This window comes from Lagenorhynchus albirostris, chromosome 11 (assembly GCF_949774975.1).
Source record: "Lagenorhynchus albirostris chromosome 11, mLagAlb1.1, whole genome shotgun sequence".
Classification (NCBI taxonomy): Eukaryota; Metazoa; Chordata; class Mammalia; order Artiodactyla; family Delphinidae; genus Lagenorhynchus; species Lagenorhynchus albirostris.
In genome coordinates, this window is record NC_083105.1 from 92,873,693 (window position 1) to 92,894,542 (window position 20,850).

The 20,850-nt window shown below is 42.4% G+C and overlaps 2 protein-coding genes across 2 annotated transcripts in view; both read left to right on the top strand.

Annotated features, from left to right (window-relative positions):
• The window catches only part of LOC132529820 (histone H4), a 31,229-nt gene extending 26,039 nt beyond the window's left edge, over positions 1-5,190 (top strand). The window contains exons 2-3 of the mRNA XM_060166839.1: positions 4,634-4,739; positions 5,170-5,190. The gene's annotated coding sequence lies outside the window, so the exon portion shown is untranslated. The remainder of the gene's footprint in view (positions 1-4,633; positions 4,740-5,169) is intronic.
• Positions 5,191-5,210: 20 nt separating this feature from the next.
• Positions 5,211-20,850, top strand: part of GUCY2C (guanylate cyclase 2C) — a 79,143-nt gene continuing 63,503 nt past the window's right edge. Inside the window, exons 1-3 of the mRNA XM_060166837.1 lie at positions 5,211-5,348; positions 17,291-17,403; positions 18,964-19,028. Of these exons, the coding sequence (XP_060022820.1) occupies positions 17,335-17,403; positions 18,964-19,028 (134 nt within the window). The 5' untranslated portion in view covers positions 5,211-5,348; positions 17,291-17,334. The remainder of the gene's footprint in view (positions 5,349-17,290; positions 17,404-18,963; positions 19,029-20,850) is intronic.

Below are 20,850 nucleotides of genomic sequence, written 5' to 3' on the forward strand. Positions count from 1 at the left end.
GAAGCAAAGAAAAACCAAGGATGGCTATGAGGATTTTGATTGAATAGGGTAGATGAGGATTCCATTTCCTGGGATGGTGAAGACTGGAAGAGAAACATGATACAGGGTGATGCAATCTAGAGTTCTGTTCCAGACATGCCATGTTTGAGGCTTCTATTCCACGTCCCAGTAGAAATATCAAGACAGATATTTGAATCTGGAGTTAGTTCAGGAAGAGTTCAGGGTTCAAGATGTAAACTTTTCAGTCACCTTCTAGAGATTATATAAAGCCATGGGTGAGATTTGTTAGGATGAAAGTGTAGGCATTGAAAGATAACAGACTATGCAGCCCCCCCAAAAAATGCCCCTTTGGTATATTGATTATTTTGAGCTGTAGTCACTTGAAAAACAGCAAATACAAGCAGGGGCTTTCTCTGAACTCCTTTTATCTGCCTAAAGACAGATCCTCAAAAGGAGTTCAATTGTCATAAATCCCCTCCCTGGGAGTTTCGTCAACCAGGGAAGATTGACTCTTGTCACAGGAGAGGAGAATAAAAGTGGACACCGCAGCCAGACAGACTGTGTCACAAACTAACATACTTCCCATCTACTCGTCTAAAGGTCCGTTCATCTTTCCTAAAAATCATTTACTCTCCCCAAGAGGTCTACCTCCCTCCTCCCCTTTCCCTATTAAGTCTGAATTCTAAGCCATTTTATAAGTTACTCATTTTTCCCTGGGAATCTACCCCGTATACATAAAGTATACGTTTTGTTTTGTATTTGGGGGCGGGAAGATTTGAAAAGATCCTTTATTATTTATTTATTTACTTGTTTTTAACTATTCCAACAGGTTTTATTGTATTTTTTCTTCCATTTTTTTGAAATATAATTGACATAGGGCACTATATAAGTTTAAGTTGTACAGCTTAATGACAACTTACATAGATCATGAAATTATTATCACAATAGGTTTAGTGAACAGCCATCATCTCACATAGATACAATGTTAAAGAAATGGAAAAAATTATTTCTCCTTGTGATGAGAACTCTTAGGATTTGTTCTCTTAACAACTTTCATGTATAACATACAGCAGCGGGCGGGGGCTACTCTTCGTTGTAGCCCCCGCCCGCTGCTGTATGTTATACATGAAAGTGTATAGTGTACATTACATCCCTGGGACTTATTTATCTCATAACTGGAGATTTGTACCTTTTGACTGCTCTCATCTAATCCTCCCACACACACCCCCCACCCTCCAGTAACCACAAATCTGATCTCTTTTCCTATGAGTTTGTTGTTTGTTTTTGAAATACAATTGACCTCCAACACTGTGTTATTTCCTGTTACACAACATAGTGATTCAATATTTCTGTACATTTCAAAGTGATCACCATGAGAAATCTAGCTATGATCTGTCACCATACAAAGATATTACATAGTTATTGGCTATATTCCCCACACAGTACATATCATGTCTGTGAATCATGTATTTTGCAACCGGAAATTTGTACCTCTTATCTCCCTCATGTATACATATTAATAACCTTCTGTTTGTTTTTCTCTTGTTAATCTGTCCTTTATTACAAGGGTCTCAGCTAAGAACTCAGAAGAGTAGAGGGAAAATTATTTCTCTCCCCTGCCTCCAACAGCAAGTACTGGGACAGTTCATTTTTATAATTTTTTTCATAAAAGCTAACTAAACAAAATGCCTTGTGTGGCACAAAATCATATCCTTATAAATTAAACGCTTTCAAGGTTTTGCCATTTTCCCTTTACCTGTTTTGCTTTCCTATGTCTATTATCCTTTTATACTCTTTTACACCTTTATGTGTCAAATTTTATTTCCCTCCAAAATTTCCTCACTCTGCTTCGGTAAACTACTTCTTTGTTATTTAAGTCCGTCTAATTCGTTGCCCTCCAGATGTTTCACCACCTGCCCTCCTCACCAGCCCCCAGCCCCCAGTCTCAATTAATAAGCTCAGAGTGGAGAAGCCTAGGCTTCTGGAATGTGGCAAAACTGATCCAAATTCTGGCTCTGCTACTTACCACCCAAGCGGCCTTGGACCCAAATGTTACCAACCAGGGTTCTTGGCCTTCCTTAATCAATAGAAATTGATCACAGGCCAGACAAGAAGTTCAGGCAAGGCTTTACTGGGGTCCCTGCTGCAGCAGGGGGGAGCGAGAACAAGGAACAGTCCCTTGCTCGCTTGCTTCCCTGAGGGGATGGGGCGAGCTAGTTCCTTATATGGGGTGAGGGTAGAGATGTGTCCAGGGGTTGGGCTGGAGGGTTGGCTCAGGTGTCAGCCCACCCCTCTGTGGTGTTGAGTTGGGGGGGTGCTGTGTGAAGGGCCTTCCTGAGACAGACCCCTCCCCCTCAGGTTCTCTGCTTTAGCTCCTCTCTGAAGTACCTAGGTAACAGTTATCTGATGCACATTTCCTGAGTTGTTTTACAGATGCTAAAATTCCCACCAAATGGAAGAAGTTAACTACTTGATAACCATGAGCACCCAGACTTATTGGAGCCTGAGGATTGATAGTGTTAAACCTGTGACCCTGCCCTGTTACCTCACCCTGTCAACCAGTCAGAGAATTGCATGAGCTGATCACAACCCTGTGACTCCCTCCCTCACCTTGTCTTTAAAAATGCCGCCCTGAACCCCACTGGGGAGTTTGCATTTTTAGAGCATTAGCTGCCCCAGACTCCTTGTCTGGCGCCTTACAATACACAGTGCATTTTCCTTCATCACAACCCAGTAGGTTGACTTTATGTGCAGGCAAGCAGACCCAAGTTTGGTTCGGCAGCAAAATCCAACCTTCCAGTATCATTGTCATCATTCCTGCTGATTTCACGTGTGTGTTTCAAACTACCCTTGCAACTTTCTAAATTTATGTCAAGAATTCTCACTAGCCTCTACATTCACATGCTCAATATAATTGTATATTCTTTCCCGACAAATTTACAGCTTTGTACTTTGTTTTGTTGACTCTTGGCCTCCATTTCTCTGATAACCACCTTAAGTTAAATAGTCTCTCCTTTTATTTCACAGGGATGCTGTGGGTGTCAGCTGTAAATGGGCTTGGTTTCTTTCTCACAGTCTTTTTTTTTTTTTTTTTTTTTTTGCGGTACGCGGGCCTCTCACTGTTGTGGCTTCTACCGTTGCGGAGCACAGGCTCCGGACGCGCAGGCTCAGCGGCCATGGCTCACGGGCCCAGCCGCTTCGCGGCCTGTGGGATCTTCCCGGACCGGGGCACGAACCCGTGTCCCCTGCATCGGCAGGCGGACTCTCAACCACTGCGCCACCAGGGAAGCCCTCTCACAGTCTATTTTACATCCTTACCTATCAGGTACAGTCTGTCACTGTCTAGACCTCTGAGCGTTTTAAAAGCCTATAAAGGTGTTTGAGACCTAAAAGAAAGAAGTCTTGGCTCCAAATTCAAAACAGATAACTACAAAATCAAAACTGATAGCAAAACTATAAAACTCCTTTCAATTTTTTACAGAAAAAATTTTTTACAGAAAAATGATGCATATCAAATATATTAAGTGTGGTCGCATCTAATACATTTGATATGATGTGTCTTTGGGCGACCAGTTTCTGCAATCTTGAAGCATTAATAAGACTTTTCTCCCCTGATCTTCTTATCCCTTTCCATCTAATCCTATTTCATCAGGCATTTGTTCCTCCTTCAAATAATTTTGCCAAGTTTTAAGCATTCGATAAATTCATTTTTCCTAATCTCATACATAAGGTGAAAAGGAATATCTACCACTCTACATTTCAGAACTTCTTTCTTTCAAATATATCCTGCTGATTCACTGTTAAATATAAAGAAATATATCTAAATAAATGTAGTTTAAATTTTTGTTCCTGTGGTAGATTCCAAATATTTGTCTTAGGGACAATTTTCTAATCACATCTAGCCACATAAGTATTTCTTGAATACAACTGAAATTTCTTTCCATTACTATTCTTTTCTAATAAAGTGAGGTTGTCATATACTTCGCTTTTTCAATTCAATTAATTTCAATTAAATAAATGTTCAGTTAAAGTTAGAGAAGATACACCTACTATACACAAAAGTAGCGCAAAGGAAGGAGCAATTGATGCTGCCGTTTAGAGAAGGGCATCAAGGAATAACAATAACTATCTAGGTGCCAGGAACTTTATAATACCATTTTCTGCTTTAATTAAACCAGACTTCCTTGTGCTAGAATCTGTGAAGTTCACGCAACAGCAGTAACTTAATTTTCACTTGCTGGTGCTCCTGTGAATATATCTGGAAGTTGCTAGGCACGTCTTGAATACTGTCCAATAAGTCTGTTTGTCTCGGGAACTGCTGTGGGCCCACCGAGCATGAGGGTCTCCAGTGGATTCTGCCGCCTGGTGAGTGCAGTTTGCTCACACATTGAAGTCCCCCACGGGGTGCTACCGCGGCTCCAGCATCCCGACAGCCACCATGGAGGACTCTCAACGTGCCAGAGCAGGCTGCCAGTTTTGGATCAAGTGAAGTACGACATCCCTCTTCTTTGTGTGATGGAGCCTGTTAGCGTGGCCCTAGGCGGTTATATGTATGCCTTAACATTCTGCTGACTTCTTTATCAGGTTGTTCTTCCAGGTTTTTATTCCAGGTCTTTTTCTCTTTTGAACTAAGGTCTGCATGTATGGACTGGATTGGAGACAGGCTGGAATGATATGGAGCTGTCGTTCGGCTGTTGCCCTGGGAGTGAATCCCCTGTGGCGTGACTCTTCCACCCCAGGTGAGTGACTGGTTTGGGCAAATCCCATCAGTCCTCTAGCACACCTACCCACCTCCAAACTCCAGCAAGCGTCACAGCTCAGGCTTACTGGCTAGAATAGAAATTAAATTTATCTTACAAATAAGAAAACTAAAGATCAGCAGATGTAGGTAATCTGCTGGAGTTCATATGCTTAACAAACAGCTGAAACACAATTCAAATCCAGCTTCAAGTTTTGTGGGTCTTGGTTTTTTGTATAAGAATATCGAACTGCCTCCTGAAACTCAAAGATGCTCTTCTTTACCTCAAGATATACAATTCTGTTCTTTAAATGCTTGCCTTACCTTTCCAACTTTGTAGAGAAGCATCAATAAACAAAACTGATAATTACTCTGTTCGTAAGGAGTTTACACTTCAGGGGACTGATCACTTTTTTTCCTTCTTTCCCAAGCTATTATTTTAACCCGTATAACTAGGAGGAAGTAATCCTTCAGCTGCCTTGGCGTGTTGGGGAAGAGTAATGTCCAGCTTCTCTACAGGAGGATACAGAGTTCCTTTTCCAGGATTGACATATCAACCCAACCAACCACTCTTGGCAGCCTACGGCCTGTTTCCTTCCGTGTGTCGGAGGTAAGAGAAAACGAACAAAGCTGTTTCCAGAGCATGGAGAACCTTATTGCAGCTAAGATGCATTACTACTGTCTCCAGCACATATTTCCCTAAGTACCTAAAACTAGCCACCTGGACAGAGGAGGTAATCCAAGAGTCACTAGGAAATTGAACAGAATTCCAGCTGCCCCTGCAAGTGTATAACAATGACCTACTCCAGCCTTTCCTGAACATATGAGAAGACTGTACAAAATGGGCTGGGGAAGGAGGGAGAGGAAGACATTGCTCAGGGTTTAAATAGAGTTTCTTCTGTTGTTTGTTTGTTTGTTTTATTGGAGTATAATTGCTTTACAATGTTGTGTTAGTTTCTGCTGTACAACAAAGTGAATCAGCTACATGTATACATATATCCCCTCCCTCTTGAGCCTCCCTCCCACCCCACCCCCATCCCACTCCTCTAGGTCATCACAGAGCACCGAGCTGAGAACGGGAGAGGGGAAGACAAGAGGAAACAGGCATAACAAGGAAAAGAAACAAGCCTGTCAGCCTGAAGCGCCCAGGCACTGGTGCGAGAATTTAGATATGCAGCCCTAGTGTACAATAGTGATTTGGGTGTCAGTCGGGTCACCCCACCTTGTGATCTAGATAACATGATTTTGACCCTCATCTCATCCTTGTAGAAAGTTCAAAAACACTTCCCAATATTCCATCAAACCCTGAAGTCTTAAACTACCATGATCATCTCTGACTTCAGACTCCTGCTTCTGAGAGTCACCTAGCCGTCCTCCTCCTGTTCTTACCCCATGAATCTAGACACAGATATGAGCACCTTTCCGTAATTCCCAAAAGTTAGGCAAGTCGTATCTGGCACAGACTTGACGGAGGGTTTCCCAGTTTTATCAGTTGTAAATTCCCGCTAGAATACAATTATCATGAAGGCAGACATGTGTTCATTTGTATAACCCCAATGCTGAGAACGATTAGAGGATGCTCAATAAATATCTGTTGTATGGATGAAGTAAGGCATCTTTTCCTCAAGGAAAAGACGAGCAACCTCTTATTTATTTTATACATCCTTGTTCTTAAATGTCTTCAGCCCGCATCCCACTAGGCCTTTCCCACAGGCCATTTATTTCTATGTAGCTCCCATCTCTTTCCCTCTATCTCTTTCCATCTCTCCTCCTCATTCCCTTGTTCCTGGATTAGCCCTGGGAGCTTCACATTTTCCTCATTTTATCATGTAAAGCAATTTATATTTATCTATGCCTAACTCAGAAGGTTTGCGTAACCAAATCCATTTTAGTGCTCAGCAAAACCGTATAGCCTTTTAGTTACCTGAACCCATCTGGCATTATGTTATCCTATGCGAATCGGACCAGTAAGGATTGCCTTCACAGGAAATAAACAGTTAAACTAGGAATCATTAAAAATTATATATTTATACCTTAAAAGTTTTATTTTATCTCAAAACATATTCATGTTTGTTTATTCACCCATTGGTTGATGTCAGGCCAAGTAATGTTCTTTAAGCATGAGTAGCCAGGTTGGAGCTCTGTATCCGCTTTCTTTCTTTCTTTTTTTTACTGAAGTATAGTTGATTTACAATATTTCAGGTATACAGCAAAGTGATTCAGTTGTGACACAAAGTGATTCAGTTGTGTCTTTTTCAGATTCTTTTCCATTATAGGTCATTACAAGATACTGAATGTAGTTCCCTGTGCTATACAGTAGATCCTTGTTGTTTATCTATTTTATATATAGTAGTGTGTATCTGTTAATCCCAAATTCCCAATTTGTCCCTCCCCCCGTATCAGCTTTCTTAAGTAAACCACACCCCTAGTGCATCTTGTGCTACTTCTGGTGTTTGATGTTTTAAGGTAATTGACAAGTTCTCTGAGGACAGAATTTCTTTTAGGTTTCTTTGTTATTCCCTGGTGTTTTATAGCAGTCTCGCCACAGCAGTTTTCTTAGTAATTTGCTTTGTTTAAGATTTCCAACAGTTTTTGTATGTATTTTATCAGATTACATAACATTTAATTAAGGACATAATTTAATAAATATGTTTGGCAAATTTGGGCGCAAGCACAAGGGACCCTTGGTAAGCAGATGACTTAATCGGAAGGAGCAGAAGTATTCACGAACACTGGCTGCAGGCATTCAGGGTGTATTTCAGCTAATCTGGTGCGTCTATTAAATCGTCCATTCAGAAATACTCTAATGTACAGCATGATGACTACAGCTAACACTGCTATATGATATATAGGAAAGCTGTTAGAATAAATTCCACGAGTTCTTATCAGAAGGAGAATTTTTTTTCCTTTATTCTTTCCTCCTTTCTTTTCTTTTTATTGTATTTATGTGGCAAGATGGTTATTAGCTGAACCTATTGTGGTAATCATTTCACAATATATGTAAAGCAAACCATCATGCTGTATGCCTTAAACTTATACAGTGATGTGTGTCAATTATTTCTCAATAACACTGGAAAAAGAGAAGTACTTTACTGTAGCCATTTTTCCTCAGTAAATCCCGATCAGAATCTCTACTTTTGTGCTTATTTAAAAAAATACTTTCACGTTTTAGTTCTATCAGTTACATTAGTCCGTAAACTCACTTTTGCATCTGCACTGAGATAGGGAGAGAGGAAGCCTAGGACTGCTATAGACTGTAGAGATGCCGAGTACTCTGATAGGCCTGAAGGTGAGCAGGGGATCTTAATGAGAAGCATACAAAAGAGACCCAAAGTCTCGCCAGAAACGAAAGAGCGGCACATGCAGGTGACCTGCTCAGCTGCCCCTTCCCATGAGGAGTAATTTCGCTTTTTTTCTCATATCTTTAGGGCTTTTGTGTTCTACTGAAGAGTATGTCTCATAAATCTGGCAACTCAGTGTTCCATTATTTGTTTTTGACCCTTGAAACTTTCCCAGCAGAACCTGCCTCTCTTTAATCATGATCTACATGCTGGTAGTTTTACAACATAAAGAAGACACATAATGTTTGCCTTAAAGGATCCAGAAAGGACTGTCATCTTGTTTGTTCCCTTCTGAAAATCTTCCTGGTTCCATGCTATAACCAAAGGGTTCCCAGAACTGCATCTGCCTTCTGTCTTCATATCTGAATTAAAAGCACCTGACAGTTACAACTTCGTCCATCCCTTGACGTGGCTTTCTTTCATATTTGCAGTTTGCGGCCAAATCAAAAAACAAAAACAGTCTACTCTTTCTCCTACCACAGGAAGTGGGAATAGCAACATATTAACAGACAACCAAGTTTGAGTCCACAGTGGCCACCAAATGTGCAACATATAAAATCGTTACCTGTAGCAAAGGTTAATCACTGATGTGATGGCCGTGTGCCTCTCTGCAGCCTGCTGTTCCATTCTTCCTAACGTTCACTAAAAGTATCCAGGGGCACCCACTCCTGACCACTCTCAGTCACTCATCACCACGTACCCCCCCCCCCCATATAATAACCCCAGTGCCTTCCTTCTGAATCAAAGCTGAATCCTATGAAGTCTGAGCATCTACCGTCCTCCCTCCAGGAGACACTAGAATTGAACCCACCTTATTCCACATCACTCATCCCCCCAAACATGGGTACTTGGTGTCATATCTTCTCTAGCCTTTTTTCATCCCCATATTGCTATGCCATGCTCAACACATGCCTCAGTATCCTGTATCTCTTTGTGGACTGTTCTGTACACCTCATGGCTAGGTTGGGAGAAGCAGGGGTCATGTGTTAGGGATGGGGCACACAGAGTACAAAGGCTCTAGTAACATTTTATACCTTAGGCTGTAATGTATGTACATGAGTGTTCATTTTATTATTCTTTTAATTTGTATATATTCATGGTAGATATTCCTTTACATGTATGATCTACTTCATAATTTAAAAATTAAAAAAAATTACCTCTGTTCTCTTGAGGCATGTACCATCTAGCCAGGATACTCTCTATCCCATTTCATCAACCACTGTCAGTTACTGAAGTCCTGGATATTCTCCCTGGTTTATTCCTCCCCAACAAGGGCCTGCTATCAGTCTGGTTGATTTTCATACCCAGGAGGTGACCTGTCCAACAGACTGGACTCTGAGTTCCTGAAACTCCTCTGTTCAAAAACATTTTCCTTCCCCCCCTCAGCCACCTTGAACTTTTCAAATCAGTAATTCAGAAAACCCACCCTCTAATGCAAACACTATCCTTCCAGCTGTTTGTTTCAGCTGTCCCCTTTCCACCTGTACTTCTGCCTGCCTATTGTACCGTCATCCCTTCAAGCCTCTTCTTTTTTTTTTTTTTTTTGGCCGTGCCATGCGACATGCAGGGTCTTAGTTCTCCCACCAGGGATTGAACTCACAGCCTGGGCAGTGAAAGCATGAAGTCCTAACTACTGGACAACCAGGGAATTCCCTCAAGCTTCTTCTTTATGCCTTTCCCTCACTCCCCTCCTGCATGCACTTCATTGTTATTCAATTTAGATTTTATAGTCCATCTCTCCACTCTTTTGACTTTGTTCAATTTTTTTTTTTATCCATTTGTTCTTTCATTGCACCTACCTGGAAAAACCATACCTGAATAAGCCCAACCATTCGCTTTCCTGTACTGCTCTTGGGCAGCTAAACATTGCTAGAGAAAATCATAAAGCTGGGCTGAGTAAGGCCAGTTTTCAGTCACTCATCTCCGAATCTCACCACTGACAAACAACATTAGGACACATCTCTTATCAGTCCCTTCTCTCACTCATCACAGTAACTTTTCAAGTCCCTCCCTTCTCAAGCCTCTGACTAGCCCAGCTCTCCTTTCATTCTCAGCCAATGACTCACCTCCTTCAGAAAATATATTTAAACAATCATACATAAATGGTCTCATCTTCCAGCCCACAAGTCTAGAAATATACGTGTATATATGAAACCGAGCAGATCCCTGCAGGGCCTTCGTGATTGCAGACCCTTCCATGTTCCCCCACTCCCACCTTTAGAAAAAAAAAACAACCTTATTTTCCCTGGCCTGTTTCAGAAAACAGATTCAAGCAATTAATCATTTAAGGAGGGGCAAAAGCAGGAACTAAGAAAAGGCAGTCAAGCAAGGAAGGTGATAACAACTTAAGCAATAAGTAAAATTGAAGGATTGGGTCATAAAGTCCTAGTTCTCCTTGAGAAAAACAGATAACAGTGTCTGACACACATTCTTAAGTTATTTCTTACGGAAACCAGACCCCCGACCAGGTGGAAACTGCTGACCCTGAACACATAGACCATAGACTGGTTGGAGCTGGAAAATTGATGATCAAGATTACTGAAACACCACCCTGTCACCTTACTGTCTACCAATCCGAAAAGTGTCCATGAGCTGATCACACACCCTGCGACCCTCACCCCAACACTGCCTTTAAATACATTTCTCTGAAAACCATCGGGGAGTTTGGGTTTTTGAGTATTAGCTGCCCATTCTCCTTGTTGGGTGCCCTGCAGTAAACACTGAGCTTTCCTTCACCACAACCCAGTAGGTTGGCTTTGCTGCGTATCTAGGTGGGTGGATCCAAGTTCTGTTCAGGAACATAACACAATCATCCTACAACACGTTCTTCCTTTTATAAGGAAGAGTTGTTCTTTCTGCCATGTTTGGAATCCCATTGCCTCTCATTTTCTTGGAGCCATCGTCATTTACGCCTCCTCTCTCACATTTGCCACCTCTCCCTCTCCACCAGCTCCTTATCAACATTTAAATAACTCAACTAACTTTCACCCTTAAAAATCCTCTCATAACCCTATCCCCACTTCTGGTTATCACTCTGTTTCTCTCCTCTGCTTCTGGTAAAAGAAGCATAATTTCTGGTTGTTTTCAATCACTGAGTGGATTTCTAGAACCAGCCTATTTTTCAGGTTTTGGTCTACTATAAAATGAGGAGAATCACGAATACTGTCCCATTCAATTTTACTAATCCCTTCTATTAATGTCTGGTTCGTTGAGTACCCAGAATGCATTTCTTCTTTCACCTGGGATGAACAGTAGAACCGACAAGGCTAAGTCAAGGGAGTGTTACACCAGGCAATTCTTGTCCTGTCCCAGGAGGTCTGGAGGCAGCCTTTCCGTGATCACTCACAAGATCTCTTTCATGTCATGATCTGAGGAAGTCCATTCTCCTTGTAGGCCCTGCAGTGGGGGATGCAACTCCCAGTGTAGAGGTGTGATCAGCTGGGACATGGTAAATCACTAGAGGGCCATTCAGGTTAACCTGAAGAGTGGCAACAGCCCAGCTTTTATTAAAATTTTTTTGTAGCACAACACCGTAAATCAACTATACTCCAATAAAATTAAAAAAAAAAATTTGGCGGCCGACCACCATGATTGATTGAATTTATCATTTCATATATTGTATTTGGTCAGTTTTAAACTGTAAATAGAGTTACTTCCAGGGAAAATTTGTAGGGCTACTTTCTCTCGCTGTCTTCTTTTGCTATTTGATGGTTTTCTTGTAATGATTTGCTTTCAAGTTTTTTCTCTTATCTTTTTTGTATCTACTATAGTTTTTCTTTGTGGTTAGCTCAAGGCATGCATAAAATATCTTGTAGTTGTAGCCATCTGTTTGAGGTTGATAACACCTTAACTTCAATTGCATACAAGAACTCTGTACTTTTACTCTCCTGTCCCCACACTTTCTATATTGTGTGCCCAATAACAAATTTTTATCATTTAACTTTTATATTAAGCTTAAACATAACTTAGGTACCACCATTACAATATTACTTTACTCTGCATTTTTTTTTTAACATCTTTATTGGGGTATAATTGCTTTACAATGGTGTGTTAGTTTCTGCTTTATAACAAAGTGAATCAGTCATACATAAACATATGTTCCCATATGTCTTCCCTCTTGCGTCTCCCTCCCTCCCACCCTCCCTATCCCACCCCTCCAGGCTGTCACAAAGCACCGAGCCAATATCCCTGTGCCATGCGGCTGCTTCCCACTAGCTATCTACCTTACTACGTTTGTTAGTGTGTATATGCCCATGACTCTCTCTCGCCCTGTCACAGCTCACCCTTCCCCCTCCCTAGTCTGCATTTTTTAATATATTTACCTTTGCCATGAGATTTATGCTCTCATATGCTTTTGCGTTGCTGTTTAGTATGTTTTCATTTCAATTTGAAGAACTCCTTAAGCATTTCTGTAAGGCAGGTCTAGTGGTGATGAGCTATCTTAGTTTTTGCTTATCTGGGAAAGACTCTATCTCTCCTCCATTTTTAGAGGATAATTTTGCCGGTATAATATTTTTGGTTGGCAGGGTTTTTTCTTTCAGGTACTTTGAACATATCATTGCACTGTTTCCTTGCCTACAAGATTTGGGCTGAGAAATCCACTGATAGTCTTATAGGGGTTCCATTTCATGTGATGAGTCACTTTTCTCTTGCTGCTTTCAGAATCCTAGAGCTTAGTCAACAGCTTTCCCATCCACCCAGCTGAGTGTATAACGGGTCACTCTTGACTCCTCCCTCTCTCTAATGCCCCAGGTCCAATGAAATATCTTCTTATCATTTTACCTTTTAGATGTCTCTTGAACCCACTTCCACTGCCACGGCCCTCATCTGGCCCCCTTCACTTCTCGCCTAAACCACAGAAGCAGCCTCTTAATTTGCTCCATGACCCCACTCCTGCCTCTCTCTAGGTCATTTCTTCCATGGCAGCCTAAGTGCTCTTTACAACGTTTATCTGATCATGTCCCTTTCTTGACTCTTAGGGTAAAGTTCCAAATTCGTAATGGCTCACAGGAAACCCCCTGGCCTACACTTGCCTACTCCTCTGGCATCCTTTACTGCCCTGGACTAGCTTTCTTCACTTCAGCCATACTATATCTCTTTCAGTTCCTCAAATATCCATGCCCCCTCCCACTTCTGGGCCTCTGCACAAGCTCTGTCCCAGCCTCACATGCTCTCCCTCACTTCCCATTCAGCTAACACCTGTTCATCCTCCAGGGCTCAGCTCAAAGGTTACTTTCTCAGGGACGCGTCCTTGACTTTCCAGAATAGGTTAGGTTAATCTGCCATGTGCTCCCACAGCACTCTGCACTGTTTTTCATTGTTGAGTTTAGTTATTCATAATTATTTATTTAATGTTTGTCTTCCCCACCAGTAGACATGTGTTCCATGAAGACATTAATGTATCCATGTCATTCATGGCTGTATGCCCAGTGCCCTTCCAATGCCCCGTCAAGTCCCAATAATAGTTGCTGACTGGGTGAGTGAAACACAGATCTTCCTAGTTAAGGATTCAGTTTCAATGTGAAGGATTCAGTTTCAATGTGCAACTATAACCTAAAAGCTAATAATCTATCATATTTGTGCTTGCCTTGAACACTTTGACCTTTATTTTCCATCTTACAAAGCGTTTTTGGTATATACAATACTGCCCTCTTCCTCTTTTCCCTCTTCTCAGTGATGTGTCACCAGTGATTTTTTTTTATTGGGTGAGGCGCAGGTAATCTTGTTTATAACTCTGACCTTTCTGTGAGCAAACACGCAAAGTGAACTTTGGTTTATCTCCTACTGTAATGTAGCTGCTAATTGCCGACAGGAAGGCTGTATTCTGTGGTCCACGTGACCAGTGGGGTGACCAGAAAGGAGCGTGGGGAAGAGTAGACCACGGGACTCGGTGACAGGCTGTTCATTTGGAGTTCCTGCTTCCCTGAAAGGCCCAGAGTAAAGCAAGGAGTATGGTGCTGAGGTGAGGGAGGTCATGAAGACGCCACTGTTGGCCTTGGCTTTGTGGTCACTGCTCCTCCGACCAGGGCTTTTGTTCTGGACCTCCCAAGTGAGTCAGAACTGCCACAATGGCAGCTACGAGATCACTGTGCTGATGGTGAACAACTCGGCCTTCCCAGAGTCCCAGGTTAACTTGAAAGATGTGGTGAACGCGGGAATGGAAATAGTGAGACAGCGTCTGCTTGAAGCTGGTAAGAAGATGGTAACAGAATTCTCCTCCCTGTTACCACCTCTGGGGTCAGAGGGTTGCTAAGCGAAGACCTGTGTTCTCTGCCTGATCACCCAACCTTCTCTAAGGGCCTGGCCCACAGGCCTTTTCTATTTCGAGGCAATAGATCCTCAAAGAGAAGGATTTGAGCCCTACCTCAATGAGTTCACTCATGATCTACTCTGCTTTGGGGATGGCCCCGACCCAGGTGTTCACAGCAGTGAAATGTCCCAGCTAAAGCTGGATTTAACTTAACTGGACTTAAGTAGATAACACTACTCAGCATCAGGAAGGCATTATGTTTCCTTCTGTAGCTTCTCAGAGGCAAGATTTGGTCTGTGTCTGAGATTTCACAGGGTTACCAGTCAAGAAGATGAATTAAGTAAAGATCCAGGTGCTAACTCTTTCACTGGGATTTTTAATCCATCTATTCACTCTTGACATCTCTGGTGGCTGTTATTATAAGATACAGTCAATATGATAAATTTGCAATCAAATTCAGTGTTGAAGTTCTTTATTGTATCTCTTTTTTGGGGGGTATAAGAAAATTATTTTATTTTACTTTTTAAAATGTTTTATTGAAGTATAGTTGATTTACAATGTTGTGTTAATTTCTGGTGTACAGCAAAGTCCTTCAGTTGTGTGTGTGTGTGTGTGTGTGTGTGTGTGTATTCTTTTCCATTATGGTTTATCACAGGATGAATATAGTTCCCTGTGCTCTACAATAGGACCTTGTTGTTTATCCATACTATATATGCTAGTTTGCATGTATCTCTTAATTATTAAAATAAGCTATACCAGTAGATAAAACATGTAGAAGAAAGGGAAAAAAGTCACCCCTGATAATTTCCAACCACCTGGATATTTCCAGTATCTTTTCATATGCCTCTGAGTTTCTTGTTTTTAAGAACATAGTTGAGGTCACTATGGCACAGAAACAATTTTCTGTCCTTCTTACTTCATTTCACATGATTCTACAAGTGGCTTTCCTAGAGCTGCATAATCTTCTTAGCATCATGTGAATGAATGACCAATACCCCTTAGAGTAGATATCCTCCCAAATCATGTAATAATTCCCTATGGTAGGACATTCCATTGTTTTTAATTTCTCACGATTATTTAAAAACTACTACAATAAACATTTTTATGTACATAAATGCTTTGAGGTGAGATTGCCATAAGTATAATTACTGAGTCAATGAGTATTTCATACATCTTAATGGTTATTTATGGTTCTAAGGAGAGGATGTCTTAATTTTCTCTATTTAAAATTTGTGGTAATAATAGCAATAGGTATCATAGATCATATATGTGTAATAACTGTCTTCTGTGCAATATACATTTCTTCAGTCCTTTCTGAGACTGGATTCAGATATAAATGGATGGATCTGATCTAGCGCTGTAATGGAACTAGGAGGTCATTTAATAAAATCCCCCTATTTACCTGGGCAGTGTGGTATAGTGGAAAGAACATTTGATTCGCAGTCTGAGGACCTGAATTGGAGTCCCTGCCAATCTCATGTGAGCTATTTCCCTTGGTCTCCCTGAACTTGGTGTTCTTGTTTTTTGAGTACCTGTCAAGTGCTAAGTAAGATATAGAATCTCTTTACTCGCCACAGCTCTGTACGATCAACACTGCTGACACTGTTTCACAGCAGAGGTTTAATAACTTTGCTGCAGTCATACAAGTTGTCTGTTTGAAATGAGAGTCAAACCCCTATCTGTCAGATTCCACAGAGTGTATCATGTCACCACTGTAAGATCTTTACCCATCCATTGCTCGTGAAAATAAGGTAGTGGGACACTGTGGTTAGAAGCAGAGATTTGGAATCGGACAGACCTTGGTTCATATTCCAGCCTTTTATCCAACCATTCATCACCAGTGACCTCACGCAAGTTACTTACATTTTCTGAGCCTCAGTTCCCTCACCTGTAAAATGACGATAAATAGTAGTTTCCTTCTGTGGGTGTGGTGTGAATTAAATGAGGAGGTTCACATAAAGTACCTAATTCACTGACTAATACATAGCCAAAGCTCCATAAATGGCTGTTGTTTTATTGTTGCTGCTCCTACTGTTGTGCTTGTGAAGGACGTTGATATTGTGTTTGTTGCTGTGGTGTCGGAACACGTTACCAGGCATATCTCAAAAGTGAAGCCTGATTTGAAGTCATCCCATCCCATTGTCTAAAAAGTGTTCAGTATTTTCTTGAGAAATCACTTGGGATTTGGGGAGATAAAAGTAAGCAAAAGGACATCACAGCACCATAATCATGAGAGGCGGCAGCTCACCACAGTACGTTCTACAGAAGTGGTTCTCAAACTTCCCATCTCAAGGCCTTTTTACACGCTTAAAAATAATCATGGGTTCTAAAGCGTTTCGTTCATGTTACATTTATCAATGTTTATTATATGGGAAATTAAAACTGAAAAATGTTCAAAATATTTTCTTATTGATGCAGTTAAAATAACAATTGTAAGAATTTGTTAACATAAATAAAATTTCATATTAAAGAAAACATATTTCTCAAACCAAAAACCCTTAGAAGTAGGTGGGAAAAGTGGCAGAAATTCACATTTTAGCAAATCTCTAATATCAGGCTTAATAGAAAATGGTTGGATTCTCCTATCTGCTTCTGCAATTAAAATGTTGCCATACTACATATTATGTAGCCTCTGGAAAACCTCACTATATGCTCGTGAATGTCTTAAACTAATAGAATAGTTTCGACCCCATGGACCTCCTGAAAGAGTCTCAAGGTGCCTCAGGGGTCTGTGGCACACACTTCGAGAACCACTGCTCTATAGCATATTGGTTCCAGAATCAGACTGCCCTATGTTCAAAACCCAGCTCCGCTCCCTGCCAGCTGGGAACCCTGAGCAAGTTAACTTACCTCTCCAGATCTCCTCTTTCTAGAGAGGTAGAAAAATAAAGTCTCATGGCTGGTATAAACTTCCTGAGAAATAACACTAGCCTTCTCTTTCCCCTCATTTCTGGATAATAGGCCTAAATGTGACCGTGAATGCCAGCTTTATCAATTCGGAAGGTATGATTTATAAGTCCAGTGACTGCCGGAGTAGCACCTGTGAAGGCCTCGACCTACTCAGGACGATTTCAGTGAGTACCTGCCTTCGCAGAGTCAGCTCACACCCTCCTGCCTCAGGAGGGCCGCAGCGTGAGCTCGGGCACTGGCCCGCCAGGATCTCTCACATCGTCTCCAGCTATGCAGCTGAGTGATTTGGGGACCAGGTGCTCCGACTGTATCCCCATCTATTTCCCAAGTGATAGGCACCCTCCAGGAATCTAGGAAAGCGGGGAGAACCTTAGCTATGTTCTGTCTGTACACGTTCAGTGGTATGGAGGGGAATTATTTTGTTTTCAGCTGTTTTTAGAACTTTTAACAAATCTAAATGTTGGTATTAACTGGTTTGCCTTCGTGTCCCTCAAGAAAAATCTGAGGTGCCCCATTAAAAAATATACTCTAAAGCCTTACACCAGACACCTGTACAGTCATCACCATATGCACGGTCGCAGGTTTATCGCTTAAGGGCTGAATCTGAAACCTAACTTTAAAGTAGTAACTGTAATGTCAATCCGTAGAAATGGGAAGACAGAGATTCTTGCCTAGTTCCTCCTGCCAACTCCATCCCCAACCAGAGCTTTCTGGAACTGAAGAGTAGTCCAAGCTCTCTAGAGGCAGGTAGGGTGTGAGATGTCCCTTTGGTACAGAGACCTAAGGGAAGGCCGTCCAGGAAGCTGAGCACTGGGCACAGATCCATGGCTCTGAAGCTCTTATCAGTAACATCACATCGACCAGATTGGCCGCACTCCTGTCAGGAAGTGGTCATTCTTTTTTTGCGGTACGCGGGCCTCTCACTGTTGTGGCCTCTCCCGTTGCGGAGCACAGGCTCCGGACGCGCAGGCTCAGCGGCCATGGCTCACGGGCCCAGCCGCTCCGCGGCATGTGGGATCTTCCCAGACCGGGGCACGAACCCGCGTCCCCTGCACCGGCAGGCGGACTCTCAACCACTGCACCACCAGGGGAGCCCAGGAAGTGGTCATTCTTGATCATGGGAGGGCAAGGAGCGAGCAAGGGGAGTTTAATAAACAGGTGTGCCTCATCCCTGTCTCCGGAGGTGGGAGGTCCCACCTCATTCTCCAACACCAACAACAGAATGCTCCTAATCAGTTTCCCCTTGAGAAAGAGTGGAATTAAGATCTATAGTCTCTCACCCGGCCACACTGCATTTTGTTCTCTCCAGCCCCGCTTTGTAGCTCTCCCTAAACCCGAAACTTGCCCTGTCCTTGCATAGCACCTCCAAATCTAGCGTCTTCACCCCTTGACCTACAGATAACTGCTAATGTGACAGTCTGCCAGTCCCTCTCCCACCACTGGACATCCTCCTCTTGATAGAGTCCAGGGTCACGTCAGTCAGCTCACCTTCAGTGGGATGCCCTTCCCTCCATCCGCAGCCTCTCCCCTCTCGGACCCCTTTATCCCTCGGCTGGCCCTCGCCCAGCCCAAGGCATGCACGCGGCTCCTTTCTGCTCTACATTCTAACATCTCGAGAGGCCCGCTTTCTAGCCTTCTGGGAGCCTTCCCCTTGCTGGTTCTTTCCTGTGCATTGATTCACAGTTTTAGTTTTAGGAATTGGTTGTTATTTTTTTCTCCTACAGGGGACCAAACAGATGGGATGTGTCCTCATGGGGCCCACGTGTACCTATTCCACCTTCCAGATGTAGTAAGTAGTCTGGTTTGTTGTTTTCATGCCCCTGTGAATTGAAGTCAGGACATCATATCAAGATTTAACTGATGTATCAAACAGCAGTCTACTCAGGGCAATACAATTGAGGGTGCCAGGGCCCTCGTATGTTACAGTCTCTCTATAACTGTCATTCCCTCATCCGGGTAACTCTGCCTTTGCTCAGTGTGGGGTGGATGACAGTAGATATTCCACTTCTGTTACTAACATCTGAGCTTGAAAAGCAAAAAGGTAGAGGTGAAAAGTTAGACTCCAGGCAGGACACAGGGAAGATAGTGAACTTAGATATTTTGAGAGTTGAATAAAGGAAATCTTCCCAGAAGTATGGGCAGAATGTGCCCAAACACAAAGGAAAGTGCAGCACCCTAGGGCATTAACAGGGCTCCGTTCCCTCCTTAGGGCTGTAAGAATAGGGAAGGTAGCAGGGTTCTTATTTCAAAGCACTATTTGAGGATTATATATATAACATACTAAAGTACTTTGCACAGTGCCCTTATCAGCTTAGAAAAAAAAGAAAAAGCTTCCACTGTATTTAGAGTGAAAATACTTCCTGGCTTTGGGAAAATCGCCCTCACCCCTTTCGATCATTTCACTCGGCGTAATTCTCCTCACTGCAAAACACTTTGTTCCGCCAGATCACCTCTCCCCCAATCCAAATCCCTCTCATAGGCCTTTCTTTCCCCTTTTTCATCTCCCCGTGAATCAAGGATCACCCTTTGTCTACACAGAGAAAACTATGCTGAAGGAACACTTGCAATAGGTTTTGAAGGGTAGACATTAGACTTCTGAAATTTCTGTTGCAAAGTCTGCTTCTCACACCTCCCACCCAGCTGTATAAACAGACTCAGACGTTCAAACCCACACAGACCATAGACACCCCACAGAAGCACATTTGACCTCATCTTCTGTACCGAAGTGCAGACGAATACAGAATCTTATCTTCCTTGTGCTCATTCCAGCTGTCATCTTACCTGACCATTTACTGATATTGCTGGCGAGTGTGCCCAGAAGGAAAGGAGAAGTAGGACATTGATTCACCACTTATGAGGAACTTCCATGTGCAAAGACGCATTTTTGTTGTGTCAGAGCGGAGACAATTAATAGAGAAGGTGACAAGGACACTGGTGACCAATGCAAGGCAGAGTGGAACAGGTTCCCTTAGAGAAGTACAAGCAAGGTGCCGTGGAGGCACAGAGGGAATGGTCCCTGTGGTTGGGAGAATTAAGCTTCAAGAGGAGAAAGACTTCATGAAGGAGATGGTATATGAGTTGAGTGTTGAAGAATGGGTTAAATTGTAATGGGTAGAGGTGATGGGATCAGCATCCCAGCCAGCAGAGGGAGAAGCATATGTGAAAGCAAAGCATCAGGGAAGTGGAGAAAATTTGTGCAAGTCTGTATTAACTGGAGGGAAAGAGATGTATAGGGGAGTAGTAGAGAGAAAACTAGGAAAATTAGACAGGGCCGTATTTGGGTGGCCATGAGTTCTAAGTGAGGGAAGGGTTTTTAATTAGATTTGCATCAGAAACCACTAAAACAGCAGGGAAGTACCATCAGAAGCAGCTCAACTTTGGGGAAGAATAATTGGAAACAGTGTGGAGGAAAGGCTGGAGCCCACCAGGAGAGACTGAAGACAGGAAAATCAGGGGAGGAAGAGATCCTGAACTAGTGGGGAAGCAGTTGACTTGGAATAGGAGGATCGCCTTAAAGATATTTAAAAGTAGAATCAGTAGCATTTGATAACTGATCGGATACTGGAGTGTGGGACGAAAAGTAGTTGTTGAAAAGGCTTTGAGATATCAAA